Raw genomic sequence first — 17722 nt, 5'->3', positions numbered from 1 at the left:
CCAATATAGTTAAAAAATGAATGATACTTCAGAACAAGTTTAAATGAACAGTGAAACTGTCATTAACAGACAGATGACATCCTCGACATCTGCTGGCAGGTAATATTAGAGGCTATGTGTGGCACATTTAAAGCCATAACTGATGACCATTGGTTTGGTGAACCCTTATTTTACAGCCAATCAGGTTCAAAAATGGAAAGGTGAATTAAGAGAAAAATCAAAATGCTATGAAGTCTCCCAAAGCGAAGAGTTGTAGGGAAGCCATGGTTCCATCAACATTTCCCGTTTGGATCTACATGGGGAGAAACAACTTGGGTTTCTCTATCATTTAACAAATTTAAAGTACGAATAATCCCACACTACAAAGAATTAGGAAAAGTAATGGCTGTGAATAATGGTTATTGAGGAGAATGTCTTTTTTACCTGGTCAGATATCCCCTTCTTCCTCTGGTCTTCTACAGTATCTGGATATATGACTTGGTCTCTGAGAGTTCCTAGCGTCATATATGGTCTCTGGGATTAAATTGCAAATGATTAGTACAGAATTACAAATATGTGTAACAGTCATAAAATAAAGAGGTAATAACAAACACAAATATCAAATACTATGGTACTTTGCCTTACCTGAGGAACATAGAAAAGCTTTCCTCTCTCAGGCTTGGTTAAACATCCACCAAACAGAGGCCACAACTGCAACAAGAAAACAAAAGTCATAAAGAGAAAATTTCTCTTAAGAAATTAGGGTGAGGGGTTTTGTGTTTTTTAAAATGATCAATTTCATTTTAGTATTTCTTTACCTCGCCAAGAACACGGAAAAGTGAACTCTTCCCACATCCGTTTGGTCCACAAATCAGAACATTTGCACCAGACCGAACCTAAATATATGGCAACACATTAAACAATAGGAAAATAATTGGAAAATCTGTACTGCTGTAGAGATGCCAGTATCCTCATAATTAGACTGGAAGCCATTCTTTGCCCAGTAAGTCCAATTTTAACACACATCCACCAATATTAAATTTAGACTAAACTAAATCAGTCTGAAGTGATCTGATGATACAGTAAAATTATTGCATAGTTTTTTAAAAAAGGCAAACAATAAAAATCATTTTGGAAATACTAGTGTTAAAAAAAATCAGATTTTAATTATTGGAACGTTTTCTGATTTTTCAAGGTGGGGTGGGCGTTAATCAACCTCGAAGAAGCTTAGTTTAGAAACTTCAAGTTTCTTTTATTTGATTGGCCTCAATGAGCGCTGATAAGTGACTACTTGATGAGTTTCCTGAATTAATAGCAGAGCTGGTTTGAAAACTGATGAAAACAACACTGATAAAAAAAAAATTCAGTTCCATTTTATATGAATTTGTCTTTTCTGTTCTGACCACCTCTAGTTAATAGTCTAATTACATACCATTTTCGCACTATTTGTTAAACCTGCATATGTCACCACGTGAAGATTTTAATCCCTGCACAGCCCTATAAAATCCAGACCATGACCTCCCAAGACCTCAAAACTGCAGTGAGCCTCTTCATGTGCCATGATGGAGGAGCGAGGGGACTGCATGCAGTTTGGTCTGGTACAGGGGGACAAGAGTGAGAAAGCCACATTGGAGGAAGAGTGGCGAGCAGAAAACATTGCTGAAAAGTTTTGTGTTTGATTGGGAGGAGTAAATTGGCAAGACAGTGGAGGAGGAGGGAGAGAAGGAAAGTAGAAGACATTGTTACTCTTGAATAAATCCACATCAGAGAGCAATTTTTTGATTAAAATAGTTAAGAAGTCTAAAGAAATTCTAACACAAAAACTTTTCTTAAATTTTAGTTAATATTAGAAACATGAGGGTTTGTCTACATAAGGGGACTACTCTGGCAGAGCGATGGTGCCAAAACTATCCCACCATAACCCCATAGTGTAGACGCAGCCTACACCGATGGAAGGGGTTTTCCCATCAGTGAAGGAACGCACCTCTATGACAATCATGGTCCAGACACCCCAAAAGAATAGGGAGTCTGAACCTCAAAGAATAAGCAACTGATTGTACACAATATAACTCTACTATAAAAGTGTATTGAGCAAGATCTTTTATGTAAGCCTTGACACACTGGTGATTAATATCACCGTAAAATGTATGTACTAATTATATGAGGAATTATGGTTACTCACTGATACTATATTTCAAAATTTGCAACCAAAGGGAGAAACAGGTTTTCTCCCAGACTGGAGACAGGTAGATAGCTACTTTCCCTCCTATATAAATTAACCATTATGGAACCAAAACAAAGAAGTGCCGTTTACATATATATCAGCAGCAAAATAGGAAGTCAACAGGAAGGGAAGAATAGTAGGAAGTCATCCTGACTCTGAGGACAAAACAATGAGTTTTGGGAAATATAAGCAGAAACTAAAAGCCATTTTGGCATCCATCACTTAGGGGACATAGGGAACAGCACCCTGTGAAAGCTGGATCCCATACTCTGGTGGGCTAGTGATGCTGGTAACTTGATGTAAATAAAAAAGCTGCTTAGGCAAAGATTGTAACTTGTTAAAATTAAGTTTTAAGTCACTAGAAAGCCTGTTTTGTTTTATTTGTAACCATACCTCTCTCTTTTACTCTTACTTAGTATCACTTACATCTCCTTTCTTTGCTAATAAACTAATTCTTGTTTTATTAAAAATCATCTCAGTGTCGTGTATTTAGGTGAAGTATGAGTCTTCAGCTAACCTACCAGACTGATGTGTGCCCTCTCTCTTGCCCTGTCACTAACTATTAGGCAAGTGACCGTAATAATTTCTGAGAGTGTACAGCTAGACGGATTGGACACTGCAAAGAGATGTCTCTGGGGAACACTGATAGTTACGTGAAAGGCAAGGTTTAGACTGAGACAGTTTTGAAGACTTTGCTGGCAAAGCAGACAGGCTAGTGTGCCAGGGAAGCGACACACAGCTTAGCACGAGTATGACAGAGTATTAGAAATCAGCAACTGAGACAGCACCCTGGTCACTGTTTAACCAATTAGGCCCCCCAGGGACGATCAGATTACCAGACCCCATTGCAGCTCAGTAGCTAAGAAGCTAATTAGCCCATTAAAAAGGAGACTGGATGAAAGAGTACAAGAAGGAAGAGGGGATGGGGGAGTTAGTGGGGCCTGACAAAAGGGAGTGTTCTAGGAAGAGATACCTTCCCTCCCGCCAACCCCCTTTTTAGAAGGGACAGTAAAACTGCATAACACTAAATACTGTGACGGCACAAAGTGTAGAACGTGGAGGAATGAAATGCTGTAAATAAACTGCAAGGTGATATCTACATGAGAGAAGGTCTCTAAGCAGTCTGTGAGGCAAAGGAGACAGGACCAGTGGGGTCCCATCACCAGCAGCGAAGCTGTCATTCTTGCTAAGGCAAAATGGTAACAATGGCTTACAGTCCTGGGTGTCCTGAGCACGACATCATAAACACGCTCGAGTGAGGGTAGCGAGGTTGACATAAACATTCTTCTGTAGACCTGGCAGCATCTACACCAGAGGTTACCTCATATAGCTACGTCAGTCAGAGGTGGGATTTTTCCACATCTCTAAGCAACTTAGTTAGGTTGACCTAAATTTTAAGTGTAAAACAGAGATAACTTCTGAGATAAATCTCTTGAAAGTATACTGTTTAAAACAAACTATCAGACACTAAAGTCAATAAATTCGAAGAGTCCGGTGGCACCTTATAGACTAACAGACGTATTGGTATTCACCCACAAAAGCTTATGCTCCAATACGTCTGTTAGTCTATACGGTACCACAGGACTCTGTCACTTTTTACAGAGCCAGACTAACATGGCCACCCCTCTGATACTTAAATTCAAAGTTACGATTCCACTTACAATTTGGGAGCATGGAAATTCAAACTTAAGGTCTCCCTTTAACTGTACCTCTACCTCCATTTCTCTACCCATATATACCACAGCAAACACAGACTATCTTATTCCTAAGCATTGTACATAGGCCACAACATTCCTCACACTCCAGTTACAAAATAGAAAACTGGCTTGCTACAAGTTATACCACCACCAAAGAAATGAGCAAAGCCCCTTCTACAGTAATAAGTAATTACCATTAAACTTGAGATATAGAAATTTCAGCACCTCAGTGGTTTTCCAGATACTCAAGAATAATATTTGAATTCAAACAGGTTTTTCTCTCATGAAATACACGTTATGTTTTTAAACCATCATGAGATGAGCTTAAAGAACCTGCAGGCACTTGTTCTATCCATCTTTACGTCTGTCCACATGCAAACACACAAAAAATAGTAATTGGGGATTTATAATCTTAAAGAAACAGATTCTTATGCTCTCCTTTAGCCTGTAATCCCTCCTTGGCCAGTCTATCACACCCTCCACACTTCCTCCTCATAACATACTTCTTCCAAGAGCCCTAACAACCTTAACGCTCCCCTCAAAGAAGTGTCTATTAAAAAAGTAACACCCAACCTGACCCATCTCCTTGCAAAGAACCAGACATGTGCCAAACAACTGCATTTATCATCTTGCTTTTGTTAAATCCCTTCCCTACTTTTGTCCGCAGGTTGTCTACTTGGAAGACTAGCCCTTTAGGGCTGGGACCACATTGCCTTAACTGCCTTTAGCACACATAACAAAGGTAGGCACTATATAATAATGTCAAGATTCAAGGCAAATCACTAAAGTTTAAATTTTAAATGGTCAAGCCTGTTACGACATTTGTGAGATTAAGCATAGACACATAATCATCTTGTTTATCAAGGATTATCTACCAGTCTAACAAGCATCCTTAATTAAAACATCAAATGTACCCCAAGTGTAATTATGCCAAGATTTAACAATCCTAAGAACTTAAAACACTAGCTCCCACAGAGAAAGTTAAGGATACCCTGTAAAAATACAATGTGAAATTCAATTTCCTAGCTTTATCGTTTTTTAAACAAAATTTTAAAGTATAGCCACTGAAGTTACAGATTCCTATTTTTAACAGTAATTCAAACTTTTTGGAGGGGGAAATCTTGAATTTATCTACTGTGTTGATGGGCAATTTAAAAGAAACTTTTAAAAGTTTTATTTTTATTCAAACTTTTTACTTAAATATTTTTCAAAATTACAAGATGCCATAACATTCTAGAAAGCAAAATTATATAATTAAGTCTTCAGGAATAGAATATAAAACTAGTATAATTATTATAATGGGATCTTACTATTCCTGCTTTATGTCATAACTTGAACAAAAGCATCAGATGAAACTGAGTACTAACTAACTATTCTACTTAACTAACTTTGCACACCTATGGCATTGCAATTTTGTTTTCTAGAAAGACAATGAATTTTTTACTGTAAATCGATCATTAAAATCTAACAGGAAAACACTTCCACTGCCACCTACTGGATATGCTGTATAAAAACAGCAAGAGGAAAACTGCAAACTGTGATACGTCTGAGGTGACACAATCAATCTTACACCACATAACTTACACTCTTATTTCAGTTGTTGGCACAAACAGGTTTTTATCATAAAGAAAACTTCACTGATAATGTCTGTTAACATTTTAATTAGGCAGACTAATATCCAGTAACATTTTCTTTTCATATTCTTTCTCCCTCTACCACTCCAGAAATTGTTTTCTCATTTGTTTACATCTTAGGTTAAATAATTCATACTATTGTGTGTAAACTTCCGCTATATATTTGTAGATGCAGAAATGCTATGATAAGGAAAAGATCACTAATTTCTACTCATAGTTACATAAGTGGAATGCTTTCAACTAGTTTAGACCCAAAATGTGTGTTTGGTTAGAAAGGAGGGGGAAGTTTTTAAATATAATGAAAACATTTCTATTTACAATAGACTTACAAATATTTACTCCTTTCTACTCATGTAATTTTTTGAAAAAATCTACTGTACGTATTCATCATTTTTATACTTTTTGTATCATATACAGTGGCGTAGCACTGGTATTTGAACAAGTCCCAGATAAATTCCCAAAGATGGGTAAAATTGCTGGTTTCCTAAAACAACAAGTTGAAATACACACAGACACTTCAAGACAAGTTTTGTGAGCATGTAGTACCACAGCATTGTGCTAGTGCAGAAGGGCCCAAAGTGAAATAGTTTTTAGTTTCAGTGCCATTGCCAAGCAAAATGTTAAAAACGGGTATATGTATAAAGCAAGCACTAACTGTGAAAAGGGAATAAAACTTTGAAAAAAGTCCATTTTAATAGCCCAATATGTTATTAACACAGTTAATTAAAAAAATATGACCATCACACTGACAGTATCCCTATCCTACACACATCTTTTGTTCTTATTCTTGACCGTTCATAACACAGAGTAAGTTTGTGGGAAATACTCACCTTCATTTTTCAAATGTTACATGAAGATTTATATCTTAGAACTTACCTCAAAATTAAGGTCTCGAATCAAAATGTCCCCATTAGGCGTTGCTAATGGAACATGATCAAACCTACGGGTAAAATTAACACATTACTACTATTATGTATAGTTCTTTACCAACTGGTCAACTCTGAGAAAGAACAGGATGCTAGAACACAAGCAGATGCTATGAAGGTAGAGAGTTCCATGTGGCCAGAACTGGACTGTTTCTTGGATTTTTTTTTAAATTTAATTTAATTTAAAGAAGAGGAGGAGGTATCTTGACACACATTAATTGAAAGCTTCTTCCTGGCATATATAGCAAGACTTGGCTAAAAGGGTTGTAGAAGTCTAAAAAAAAAGTGTTCTAAAAGTCGCTAAAAGGGTTGTAAAAAAAGACAGACAACTATATAGGCAAGCCATAGCTCTCAAGTGCCTCAATGATGAAGTGGCTTGAAATGTATATGGAGAATGTTGGAAAGCCAATGCAGAAATTCTAGTAAGAGATGGGGTCTAACTAACGGGAAATAAAATGATCTGGGTAGTCAAGTTCCAGGGGAAAGCAGGACAGGTCGAAAGGCAGATTGATTCTGGAGAAGAGATAGTATCAGTAGTCCACAGTAAAGAGTATTAAGGTTGTAGAACGCCTTACGCAGTAAGGATTGAGAAAGAAATTCTGAAGACATTATACAGAAGGAAGTGGATATAAAGTATCGTTCTATATAACGAACTGAATTAAAAATAGCGATATAAGGCAAGACTAAAAAGCAGGTTTACATTTTCTATACATTACACTTTCTATACATACTTGATAAGATTATCAGTGTTGATAATTTCTCCAGTCCCAGGTATCAAGGGAATAGTTTGGGTTCTATCGCCATCTTACATTTTAAAAAAAGAAACAAGTATTAGAGACTAGATTTGTGTCTGCCAAAGTGTGAGTACTGCGCATTAAACTTCCGTCATACTTACCTTTTTCATGTTGCGATACCATAGTACGCTGATACCTGCCCCTGTTCAAGTCCTTTAGTACTTGCATTAATTCTGTAATTCGAGCTGTGAAGCTAAAATAAGGATGCACTAAGACTTAATCTTCAGAAACATTAAGGATTTTATTGTTATGCAGAAAAATAAACTTTTAATAAGTACTCTAAATTGTCAAAATTAAAATCATAATAAGGAAGAACTGGAATCACTTTTTTGCAGCGTGATTGGGATACAGTACTGAATGCAAGCTGTTTCAAAACATGTGCGTTTATTTTTTGTTGTATGTCTTGGGCTGGTTACCTCAAGCACTGGATACTGCAAAACTCTGGAATATAATTAAAAGCTTCCTAATTCCAATAAATTAATCTCCCACCTCTGCAGTTCACAAAACTGGCCCTTAAGATGGTGAAATATTTAACACTTTAGAAAGTTAAGCTTTAAAGGTAAAACTTTCATATTAAAATATACCCCAACAACATTACATTAAGATGGAAAATGGTTTACTTCCATACTGCCCATCACTGCTGATCTCACATTCAAAACATCTGCAAATACTAATAGGCTCAGAAATTACCAATGTAATTGAAAACATTAATTTTCCCTAATATTCTCACAGTTATTAATATTAATGTGTGCACATTAATCAGTGCACATTTGTTTTGTTTTTATCTACAGTCCATTTATAAAAAACAGCTATGGAAGACAGGAACTACATATATGAAAATAAAATAGTTTTAAGCAGCTGTGAATATCAGCTATCAGTCTTACCCAGCCAATCTGGTCATTTCACGGCCTGCCAGGACTATTCTGCCCAGAGCTTGAGACATTCTCAACAACATTCTTCCGCTTTGGTAGTAATCCTTAAATAGCAAAATACAACTATGTTTACTTATGCGAACTAACAGAATTCAAGCAATTACTATATTTTACTCATTTCTATTCTGTGCTACTTACCTCCAGGAGTTCTGAATGGGTACTCTTTTGATGGCGAGGATGAGCTAGGTTCAGAAATGGACGACTAACGACCAGGTAACCAACCACAGTAGCTAGGTCTGCAATATTTAAAAGTAAATGTTTTCTAGCAAGAAAAGTTAAATCAAAATATAAAATGAACACATTAAAATATTTGTAACACCACTTGTTCTATCAATAGCAGTCCACTAGCATTGGGAAAACACTTACATTTGGCAACGATAGTATCTATGAATCCCATAGAAAACCGAAACAAGATGAAATTATGCAAATGTTCCACCTGAGGGGGGGAAAAAACAAAAACAATAAATGTGAAAAAATGTAGCGTACACAAATATTTGCCATGCACCCTGCAATTACAATACAGAAGCAAATTTAATTCGAAAAAAAAGGATTTATTTTGCAGTAAAGCATGAAGGCCCCAATAAGGATTGTGACCCAATTGTGTTAGGCACTGAGCAAATCCAGACAGACAAAGTCCCTACCATCAAGTGCTTACAACGTAATCTAAAAGAACACACAAACAACTGAACAGTAAATGAGAGGAAAGTTTGCAAGCGATGGAAAGAAAGGACCTGGTAGTGAAATAAAGGTCATTGTTAGATAGGTTAGCTATAGTTTCAAATAATCAGAAAATGAAAAAATATTAAATAAAATCAGCTAATCCTAACTGCTAAAATATCTAGCAATAACTAGTTCACCTTTTTGGAGGTGTCACAACAGAAGTGGATCTGGAGGAGGCATTCGATGAAAAGGCTAATAGTTTCACAGACTAATTCAAGAAGGATGTACCACTTACAAGGAAGTATGGAAAAAAGCGTGGAGATGTTTATAGGAGAAGTGGACAGAGATATTAAAATCTTATGTCACTGGCAGAACGAAGATGGAAAAGGCAACAAAAAACAAACAAAAGGGGATAAGTAATGGAACAAGAGTTGAAAAACCTTCAAGGTGAGGAGATGAACTCTGAATTTTGGTGTTATGGGAAAGAAAATTAGTGAATGGATTAAAAGACTGGGGGTTGTTCCCATAGTCAGAACGACAGGCTAGAAAGTCGTAGTGGCAGTTTTTTGAATGGGCCCAAGTGAGGTAAGACAGGTGTCAAAAAGGTCCAAAGGTGGGTGGGTGTGAGAGAGAGAGAGAGAGAGAGAGAGAGAGAGAGAATAATCAAGATAAGAGATAAGGGCCTAATCAAGAATTTTAGGGAAACAAATTATATACTTTTGCCAGTGCGTGGGCCCCTCATGCATTTCTGTATGGCCAATTAAAGTCCATAGCTTTCATTTCTTCCTTCATATTCCCACTTGATCCTATTCCTTTGCTGAATACACCAACTATAAATCTTTACGGAATAGGAGATGCATGCTCTCTCTCAATTTGAAGTCACTCAATTTACTAACAGGGGCTACTACAGAGGTTAGTACAGGTCATCTTTTCATTAGGGTCCAAATAGCACATTCCTCAAGACTGCTCCAAAATCTGCCATCTTCTATGTGACACTAGTGAGAATGCAGTGTAATTGTAACTATGTTGGTCCCAGGATGTTAGAGGGACAAAGTGGGTGGGGTAATATCTTTTACAGGACCTGAAGAGCTCTGTGTTGCTTTAAAGTTTGTCTCTCTCACCAACCGAAGTTGGTCCAATAAAAAAAAATATTACCTCACCCACCTTGTCTAATTAGTGAAATTATCACTCACTTGGCTAGTAGCACTCTTGCAGGTTTACATACTGTGTGCTAAAGCTAATTTAAGTAGTAAATTACACACACACACACACACACACATATCCCTCTAAAGTGCTGCTACATATCAGTAGTTTCAATGAACATTACCTTTCAAGAAGTTTAGAGTTTAATAAAACATTAGAAATCCAGGAAATTTAGAGTTACATTTCTAAGGGTACATCTACACCAGGATTAAAAACATCAAGAGGACTGTATAATGCAAATATAAAGCTCACGGCTGAGCAACAAGGCAGATGAGATTTAATCCTATGCAGACACAAATGATATGAAGAACTTCTATGATACTCTGAGGACAATCTATGGGCCAAGGGCATCAGGAAGATCTCCAATACTGTGTGCCGATGGCGCCACACTGCTCATTGTCAAAGAAAAGATACTGAAAAGGTGTGCAGAACATTTTAACAATATCCTCAATCAACAATCATCTATTAGTGAGGAGGCAATTGACTGTTTTCTGCCATGCTTACAGATGCCTTTCATGACTGTGACACTGGGATTGGCATAAGATATCAGACTGATGGCAAGCTTTTCAATCTGAGGAGACTACAGGCAAAGACCAGTGTACAGGAAGTGACTGTTCGTGACCTTCTGTTTGCTGATGATTGATCCCTGAATGCCAAATCTGAGCCTGACATGCAGCAGGGTATGGACTATTTTTTTTCAGCTTGCGACAATTTTGGTGTAACAATTAATATCAAGAAGACAGAAGTGATGTACCAGCCTGCACCATGAAAGCATTACGTAGAGCCTATTATCACAGTGAATGGTCAAATCCTCTAGACAGTGGACAAGTTCATCTACCTCAGCTGTACATGGTCACGTGCAGTTCACATCAGTGACGAAACCAATACCAGAACTGCCAAAGCAAATGTCACCTTTGGCAGACTACATACAAATGTGTGGGAGCACAGAAGCATTAGTCAACAAACAAAACTGAAGCTCTACAAAGCCATTGTGTTGCCAACTTTGATGTATGCATGAGAAACCTGGATGGTGTATAGACGCCATGCTATGAAGCCAAATCACTTTCACGTGGGTTGTCTGAGGAAACTAATGAAGACAAGATGGCAAGACAAGGTTCCAGATAATAAGGTTCTCATGTGGGCAGACATTCCAAGCATCTACATTGTTGAAGTCACGGGTAAGATGGGCAGGCCAAGCCACCAGAATGTCAGATGAGTGACTGCCAAAGATGATCTTTTATGGTGAGCTAAAGGGGAGAAAGCTCTCTCAGGGAGGCCAGAAGAAATGTTTCAAAGACTCCCTCTAGTTATCCTTGAGGTATTCCAACACTGAACCAGAGTTATGGGAAGATCTTGCTAATGGATTGTTCTACCTGGCGAAGTGTCGTCCATACTGGAGCTACAGTCTACAAGCAGAGCAAAACTACTGAGGCAGAGCAGAAGCACCAGCAGTGTAAATCTCACAACAGGGGCATGTCTGTTAATCAAGTAACCTATAGTAGCATCTCTTGTTCAGTGTGCCACAGACTGTTCAAAGCTCAAATAGGCCTGATCACTCATGTGATTACAGAAACTAAATCAATCAGTGATGTAATGGTTATCTTCCAAATTGAAGGATGAGCACCACCACCGCCGCCACCACCTTTTAATAAGTGGCCTTTTAACAAAACTCATTAGAAATCCAGGAAATTTAGAGTTAAATTTCTAAGGGTATGTCTACACAGGAATTCAAAACCAACAGCTGGCCTGGGTCACATAATTTAGCTCTGGGGTTGAAAAAATATCACTGTGTGCACGTTCAAGCTTAGTCGGTAGCCTCCACCCTCACGGGGTCCCAGAACTCGGGCTCCAGCCTAAGCCTGAATGTCTACACACCAATATTTAGCCCCACAACTCGGTCTTTTACCCCTATGTAGACATACCTTAAGAAGTTACGATCAATTGGATGCATGTGTGCCAGACTGTTTGCAGTAAGATTTCTCCCCCTCATAATACAGTTTTGAACTGAGGATTGAGGCAAAAACAAAAAGACTAGCACAAATTCAGCATTATGAACCATCATAACAATATTCCTTAGAATTTGGTTAAGTGAAAATTTAGCATTTAAGCTATAATCAAGCATTTTATGCTCTCTTACCAGTTTATGAAAGGTTTTGTGAATCGTCTGTTTTTCCCTTAAATTCCCATTATAAAAAGCAATTTCTTCACTACAAAAAAAAAAAAGAATTTATTTTTAACGTAGACAATCCTTGCAGAGCAACCAGCCTGAAAAAGTTAGCTATAAAAATAAAGCTCTAATCAAAGACATTATTTTAATTACCTTCTCACCAAAGATGAGTTCATAATATTACCACAAGACAACTGTAGGACAGAGTTTTATAGTATCTCAACTACACTTTGTCTTTTAAAATGAGTAAATAATGGATATGGGAGTTAATAATTAATCCAAACAGAAATATAAACATTTTCCTCAAAATTAATTCTCTAAGTTTTAGAATTTACTTGAATAAGTACCTTGCAATACTACAAAGATTTCATTTACAATTAGTCAACAAATAAATCCCTACCTGTTTGTAATGAGCCGGGAATTGACAAATCTGTACTCCCCTTCATATTTTTGTTCAGCAATTGTCATCTTGCCAATGGGCCTCCTTAGACGCGTCAGGAAAAAGCCTGAAACTATCAAGTAGGCCATCATGGTAGCTGGACCCTGTGAATATCAAAGAAAAAGATAAGACTATAAAAACTCTAGAACTAAGGGGCTGCACACTTGTAATTTCTGCAGGTCAAGCACACTGGATCCACCAGAGGCTCCTTGCACCCCTCTATTCTTCCTGCCACCAAGCTCCTTGTGTGCCACCCTCCCCGGCCCCTCTATTTCAGGAACTCCTGTCCCCTTACTCACTATACCACTGTCTCCCACCCCTCCTCCATGGAAGGGGCTCTGTGTCCGCTCCGCCCCATTCCTGATGCTCATTTCCTCCCCTACTTCCTCCTTACTTTCACCTCTCCAGATCCCTGCTTCTGTCTCCCACCCCTAGTGTGTGTGTGTTAGGGGGAGCACTTCCCCCTATGATCACCAATCCACTGCCCTCCAGGCGCTTGCTTCCCCCACTACCACCAGCACCCTACTCCTCTTTGACTCCCTGCTTCCTCCCCCTCCACCACCACTGCTCTATCCCTCCAGTCCCTGCTGCTGCCCCCCTACCTTCACATTCCTGCCCCTGTCCACACTGGATCCCCATTCCATCTCCCTGCTCGCACACCCCTTCCCCCCGCAGTTATTCCCCCACCCATCCTCAGGTCTCTGATTCCCACTCTATAATCCTTCCCTATAAAGATCTCTTATTTCTGGTGCAATCTAGATTTCATGCACTGTTCCCATACAGCACGATAAGCAGTTGCTGCTCTGATGTATGTAGGCAGCAGCCACAGGTGGCAGAGAGATTAGTCTGGGAGCCTAATATTCCTGAAAATCAAGGAATAGTATTCCAATTTGCACCAATTCCAATTTTGCCATAGATTTCTACAACATTCCCTGGAATTTTGTAAGTGATTGGACACAGCATTCCAAAGTTATGGCATTGCAGATAAATGCCATCAAGTGTTGGACCTTGCTTCACTCAGCCAAAAAGGATAAGCATTTCTTTTAGCAATAATTTTATAACTTCAAAATCTTTGAAAAAATAGTATAAGTCATGCCATCATAGTGATGAAGGATTAAAATCTGATTTCAATTCAAAGCTAGAACCCGGACATTTTAATAGGTGCTTATGTAACATGTTAAACTTTCAGAGTTCCATATCACATACATGGAAGTTTTGGGTTTTTTTTATTTTAAAATGAAATTTCTTTTCTTGTAGTTACTTTACAGTTAATGCTGCATTAACACAGACTTACTAAATTATGTAATCATCTGAAAACAGCAAGAATTAATTTGGTTTATTTGAAAATAAATTTTATGTTAACACTGGCCACAGTTTTGCCACAATTAATCAAAAGATTTGCCACTTAACTATCTTGCTTATCCTTACTCCAAACCTGACAATGCACACACTAGATACTTGCTGCTGGAAACTGAACATTTTTGTTAATGTATAAAGTTTGTAAGATTTGGCTTTTAGACCAGTAACAGGATTGGAAAACACTAAATTTTACTATTTTGACACATTTTTATTTTTAGGTTTACTACAACTTTAGCAACACTAAAGCAGTTACCCTAAACAAAGAAAAAAAAAACTTCCATTTCCTTCCTATAGCAAAAGTACAGTACACAGCATTCCCTGTTAACAAGGCAACACTGAAAACCGTTGCATAGTGGAATCCAAAATGATGATATTTGCTATTCCAAATACAGAGAAATAAAAGTGCTATCTCAGATGTAACTGAGAAGAAACTCTCTTACTAGAAACTTGAAACTATCACACGTTCTACAATTCTGGAGTTTAATAGTTATTTAGGTCACCTGTAGTTTTTAAGATAACCCTATACATTCCTCCCTCTTGAGGCACATAGACAGAGACCCTACTATGAATTCTCTGGTGCAGTCTTCAATGTGAAATTATGGGAAATCAGTAAGCAACATTTATCCAGGGGAAAAGAAAGTGTGATGTATCCTGAAGGAATACTCCCTGAATGAAAATTAGGGTCCCACTGTAAAGCATAACTGCTTTTATCTTTCTACAACTCATGAACAGAAGATTAGCAACTAGTAATGAAGCAAGAATTAGACAGAAAACAACTGGTCTGTATGAGGACTTTTTTCCCCCAAGAAGATAAAGCAAATAATTTAAAAAGAGCTTGTACTGATTCTTTTAAATTTTATATTAAGTCTAAGATGTTGCTTCACTCATTTCTGTCTTCCATCCCAACTCTGTGCAACAAACAGCTCCCTTTTAGTGTAGCAGGTTTTCTAGAGATAGGAAAGATGTTTTTGCAGAGTGTAAACAACCGTGGTACAAAGCATAATCCAGCCAGAAAAGGTACTGCACAAAATGAGCCTTTTGTGCAACTGATGAAAGGAAACTAAGAACCTGCAGGTCTTTCTAGAAGTCAGCTGTTCTCCTGAAAGTCTCCAAATTCTCACATCAGTTTTTTTATTTTGTTTGCTTCAAAATAGTGAGCTTTTATCGCACTTCATAACTAGTATGAAAACAGATGCCCATTTTTTGAAAGAATACAATATATTTAAAAGTAACTGAGTCTATGATTTTCATCAATCCCCAGATGGATAAAATAGCCAAAACACTGAAGGGTTTATTTATTTCAAGCATAATAAAAAAGAATTTTTTTAAATAGATTTTTTACCTGAGCTCCTATTGCATTTGTCAGCTTGAAGATATACAAAACTATATCCAAAAATGGCTGCAACAGAAAAAAGTTAGTATTAGAAGACATGGATATAAACAGTCAAATAATCAGATTTTGTAGCATATTAATCTGATACATATTACAGTTAACACATTTATAAAAATATACATTCCATAATTAAACAAAATGCTTAAACAAAAAGCAACATTCCAGACAGCCTAATAATTTAGGCTATATATTTTGCTCAGCAACTGAAAATGGCATCACATGTGCTTAATACTAATTTTCAAACAGCCTGCAGAGTACATTAACAAGCTTTAAACCAATTATACTTCTCAATTTTGTTTAATTGAACAACACAGGGCTAAATCTTACCCTTTCTGAAAACAATCACGCAGAGTGGGGATGGACTGGAAGGAGGAGTGACAGCATACGGCTGGCCATGCATATGGCACAAGGGACATTCAACTTTGAAGGCCAGGATGACACCAGGCTCAGCCCGGAGTCCCCTCCCTCACTGCAAACCCCTTGGTCCCAGCCCAAAACCTGCACCCCTTCCTGACCCCAACCCCCTGCCCCAGTCCAGTGAAAGTGAATGACGGGTAGGCGAGAGCAAGTGACAGAGAGATGACAGAGGGATGGAGTGAGCGGAGCAGATCCTGGGTTACCCTTAAATTCAAAAAGTGATCTTGGGTGTAAAAAGTTTGGAGACTACTGACCTATTGTATAACTCCAGATACATGAATATTTCATTTTAATCTATAGTTAATTTCTAATATTTGGACTGAAGTATTGCAAGGGAATATTCTTCTATAAAATTAAACTGGTTCCTTTAAAGGGAAATATCTGTTTCACAGACATTTTTCTGTTGATGTTCGATTTTGTGAAAGTCTTTTGCTTTAGCCAACCAAGTACTAATGAAACATGCCAGACGAGATGCTACTCATAAAATTGTGAAGCATTAGATTTACATTCACAACAAATCTAGCACTGTCTGACCACGCTTCCATGCAGGAGTAATTTCAAGGACAGAAAGTCATCCTAAGAAGTATTTTTAAACCTGCTAGCTCTGCTCACTTACCCACCCAATTACTTCTGCACATAGAGCCAACTTACAGCTACTTTGATGATAAAAACTCCTCCACTAAATTACAAAACTGCCTTCAGGATAGGCACTTTTGCTTCCCTATTCCAAAGTTAGGAAACACACCTGAAACCATTTAGTAAAGAGGGCATTTCCTTATTCATCCCACCTCCCCCACCCCTGAAACACAAACCACTCGCATATTAAAATCAAAGAGAAAAGATAAATAAGAATGAGAATTTTCTTTCCCTTGAGAACTAAATAATTGACAAAAGATTCTGCTCTCGCAACCTTCCCAAATGATGAATATTAAAAGAAAAACCCAAAGGAAAAATTACTGTTTGTGGAAGCAGCATGGAAGGGGGAAAGAAATCATAAATGAAGAAAAAAGACAACTGTGTAAGGAAAAAATATTTTCCCCTCACATAACTCTGACTGAAGTGAACTCACTAAATACAAAGTGGACTCAATACTATACAATAATTTATAAATGAAAGTGATCTTCCTAAACTCTGACAAGATTTATCACCCATACATTTATTCAATGCTATTTGTATTCCTTGACTCTTGTAAATGTTTGCACAGTGTTCAGCGATCCCGAATGACCAGTATTAATAAAAGATTAAAGTTTTATTAAAGGAACTCACCTTACTAAGGTTTGAGTAGAGGTCCACTACACTGTTACAGAATTTTTCCACATCCTGTGTGAGCAGTTGATCTGGATTAGCTATTCTGTTGTCCAGATTTCCCATTTTGTAATACGTATAAGCCCTAAAACATTAACAACAAAACAATCATTGAAAAACTTGTTACGTTTTACCTAAAATGAATCAATGATTCAAGTAGTATTAAATGAGCAGCTGAAAGCCACTTCAGAACATTTATGAAATCCACAAAAAATCCCATCTCTTACTTGATATTTATTTGGATTTTTTTACAGTTGATACATTACATCGCACTTTTAACATTTTAAGTATTAAAAAAGTTATGACTTACTGTAGATATTCCTCATAGAGGTATTTGGTGAGTCTTACTCGGAAACAAAGTTTAAGTTCATTTAGCCCATACTTCAAAAAATTATTTACCAGGGAGATCTAGGAATAAATAATAGTAATACAAGTTAACACAAACAAATAAAAAACAGCTGGATTAAATATATCATGCAAATTGCTTGCTTAAATTGGTGAAAGTACAAAACACAATTTTACCTAGTCAGACTTTGTACACAAATTGATTTAAATTAACTAGATCCAGATCTTGCAAATGTCAAAACATCAGA

The 17722-nt window shown here is 37.3% G+C and overlaps 1 protein-coding gene across 2 annotated transcripts in view; it reads right to left on the bottom strand.

Annotated features, from left to right (window-relative positions):
• The window catches only part of ABCD3 (ATP binding cassette subfamily D member 3), a 68235-nt gene that overhangs the window by 6601 nt on the left and 43912 nt on the right, over positions 1 to 17722 (bottom strand). For both annotated transcript variants that reach the window (XM_032777871.2, XM_075067799.1), the window contains 14 exons: positions 17440 to 17537; positions 17091 to 17214; positions 15357 to 15413; positions 12617 to 12759; positions 12187 to 12256; positions 8553 to 8622; positions 8325 to 8422; positions 8139 to 8230; positions 7356 to 7447; positions 7192 to 7264; positions 6411 to 6474; positions 798 to 875; positions 625 to 690; positions 424 to 513 (listed from right to left, as the gene is read on the bottom strand). In XM_032777871.2, coding sequence (XP_032633762.1) covers positions 424 to 513; positions 625 to 690; positions 798 to 875; positions 6411 to 6474; positions 7192 to 7264; positions 7356 to 7447; positions 8139 to 8230; positions 8325 to 8422; positions 8553 to 8622; positions 12187 to 12256; positions 12617 to 12759; positions 15357 to 15413; positions 17091 to 17214; positions 17440 to 17537 — 1215 coding nt within the window. The remainder of the gene's footprint in view (positions 1 to 423; positions 514 to 624; positions 691 to 797; positions 876 to 6410; positions 6475 to 7191; positions 7265 to 7355; positions 7448 to 8138; positions 8231 to 8324; positions 8423 to 8552; positions 8623 to 12186; positions 12257 to 12616; positions 12760 to 15356; positions 15414 to 17090; positions 17215 to 17439; positions 17538 to 17722) is intronic.

Source organism: Chelonoidis abingdonii, chromosome 7 (assembly GCF_003597395.2).
Source record: "Chelonoidis abingdonii isolate Lonesome George chromosome 7, CheloAbing_2.0, whole genome shotgun sequence".
Taxonomy (NCBI): domain Eukaryota; kingdom Metazoa; phylum Chordata; order Testudines; family Testudinidae; genus Chelonoidis; species Chelonoidis abingdonii.
Note: the sequence above shows the minus strand (reverse complement) of the source record. Positions and strands in the feature narration are given on the sequence as shown.